At 29.0% G+C, this 2191-nt stretch overlaps 1 protein-coding gene across 1 annotated transcript in view; it reads left to right on the top strand.

Moving 5' to 3' along the window:
• The window catches only part of LOC124419938 (glutamate receptor ionotropic, kainate 2-like), a 3738-nt gene extending 3425 nt beyond the window's left edge, over positions 1–313 (top strand). The window contains exon 3 of the mRNA XM_046951082.1: positions 224–313. Within this exon, the coding sequence (XP_046807038.1) occupies positions 224–313 (90 nt within the window). The remainder of the gene's footprint in view (positions 1–223) is intronic.
• Positions 314–2191: the final 1878 nt, after the last annotated feature.

The following is a 2191-nucleotide window of genomic DNA, read 5'->3' as shown; positions in this document are numbered from 1 at the left end:
ATTCTGAGTCGATTTAGTTTTGTCCGTCTGTCTGTCTGTGTAAACACGCTCATGTTAAAACTAAGCCAAGGAGGTCAACCAAATTCACCGAAAATATTTATGAGTAAAAATTTCGGACTACCTCGTAAAACATTACGTTTATTTCGTAATTCTTCAGCTCTTTTCTCAGAAACTACAAAAGATAATTCGATGAATTTTGTCACACATTATTTTTTTCTTCCAGGGATCAAGTTCGCTGAAAATCATAACAAATGATTCACAATTTCCCATAGCCTCCATACAAAGGTATATATTCCCGGACTTAAGCTTATAGTTAATAACTCCCTCAACTATATAAATATAAATGCAAAATTTTGTATATGTCAATCATACTAACATAGAAGATTTGTATCGGTCATAGCTCCCATATAAGGTCCACTTCCGAAAATCACTTAAGTGCCCATATTTCATTAATTTATTAATTAATCGTTATAAAATTCTACTTGGATATGTTTTGTGTACACATTAATCACCCTAGCAATTTTTTTCTTGATCGATTTCAATAAAATTCGACATGAGTATGTTCTGTGTATAGATAGATCATTCTGATAAAACGTTTTCAAATTCACCTAAAATTGGTCATACTTCTGATTTACAGTCATTAAAATCGTTTCAAAAGTCACTCAAATAAATTTAGTTCATTATAAATACTGATGTTGAAAAAATAGTCGACGGAAATATGTTTGTAAATACCCAAATAGTTCTCCTAATTTTTTGTTATCTGCATGATCTTTCCATAATAAGTCATGGCATCCGTACGAGGTCCACAATCGAAACTCAATATAAATTTATCTGGGCCTAATCAAAATTAGTTCCACACATAAATAAATGTTAGTACGGAAACAAAACTATTGTCGAGTTATCAAAAAATTAGATAGTTAAATGGGTTTTAATAAGAAGAAGCGAGCTGGTTCAGGGTATTTAAGATTCGGCACAGCCGAATATAACACTCTAACTTGTTTTTCTGTCAAAACGGGTAAAAAATTAGGGATATTATGAAAATTGCTGCAATCAGTCAAAAGGTATATTCAAAATATATTTTGGTTATAGCTTTCTCAATTTTAAGTAAAATCATTCTTTAAAGTAGAAAATGGTTAGAAATCCGAAATTTTAAGTATTATTATTTTATTCTTTGTTGCTAATTTTAAGGGTAATTTTTACCACTCAAGCCTAAAGAATTTTGAAAAGGGATAAATGTGTGGTTTTGGTAAATTTCGTGAAAGTTGTTCTGAATTATTTATTTAAAATGTAGATTTAAATTTCGACATATTGGTTTCAGGGATAAAAGTAAAGTCAATATTAATTTGCATGTATTGATCTATAGAGTTAATATTACAAATCATTTAAAATCGCGGACAACGGCGGGTACAAAAATCTAGTAGTATAATAATAAACATGTACATAGAATGTAATTAATTGAAATTGTTACATTATAAACCTCATATAATTTCACCGAAATGTTTTTTTTTTTCTTCGAAATGCATTATGTTTTTATTTAATTTTTATATTTTAAACTCTATTTTGTCCCAGGTTTTCCACTAGCTATATTTATCTGATTTTACGAAAAAATATATTACTGTCAGTTTTTATCTGATTTCAATGTTTCATATCTTATTTTATTCACAGAAATAAAAAATAATTTGAATTGTAAAAATTTAAAAAAAAATATATATAAAAATTTCTATTCAGATCTAAATATTTTACACATTTCCGTAAAAAATATAAAAGTGTGTATACTTTTTAAAAAGGACAAAGGAAACTCTTTTCAAAACAGTTGACAAATCTTAAATCGGTTAGGAAAATTTTAAGATGTAATTTTTTTGGTCTGTCTAGTCAACAAAAAGCTTTTTTTCCGATTTTTAGGGTAAATTGAATATTTTAAAAATGGTACTGTATTTTACTCTACTAGACCTACCAACTTCCTTAGGTCTCGCGAAGATGCATTGATTTTTTGTAATTTAGTCACAGCGTGTTATTACCCAGCAGTTCGACAAAGAGTCAATGCATACGAAAAAGACAGTAATTTCCATTAATAGTTACTCAGCTGGATGATCGTAATTCGTATGTTTTGGGTCATTCGTCACGAATGTACCCTTTGTAATCGAGAATGAAGACAGTCGTCACTTTAGTGTCCCCTTTGTAAGCGGGAGCG

The sequence above is a fragment of the Lucilia cuprina genome, chromosome X (assembly GCF_022045245.1).
Source record: "Lucilia cuprina isolate Lc7/37 chromosome X, ASM2204524v1, whole genome shotgun sequence".
In the NCBI taxonomy this organism is placed as follows: Eukaryota; Metazoa; Arthropoda; class Insecta; order Diptera; family Calliphoridae; genus Lucilia; species Lucilia cuprina.
This window is presented reverse-complemented; position numbering and strand designations above follow the sequence as displayed.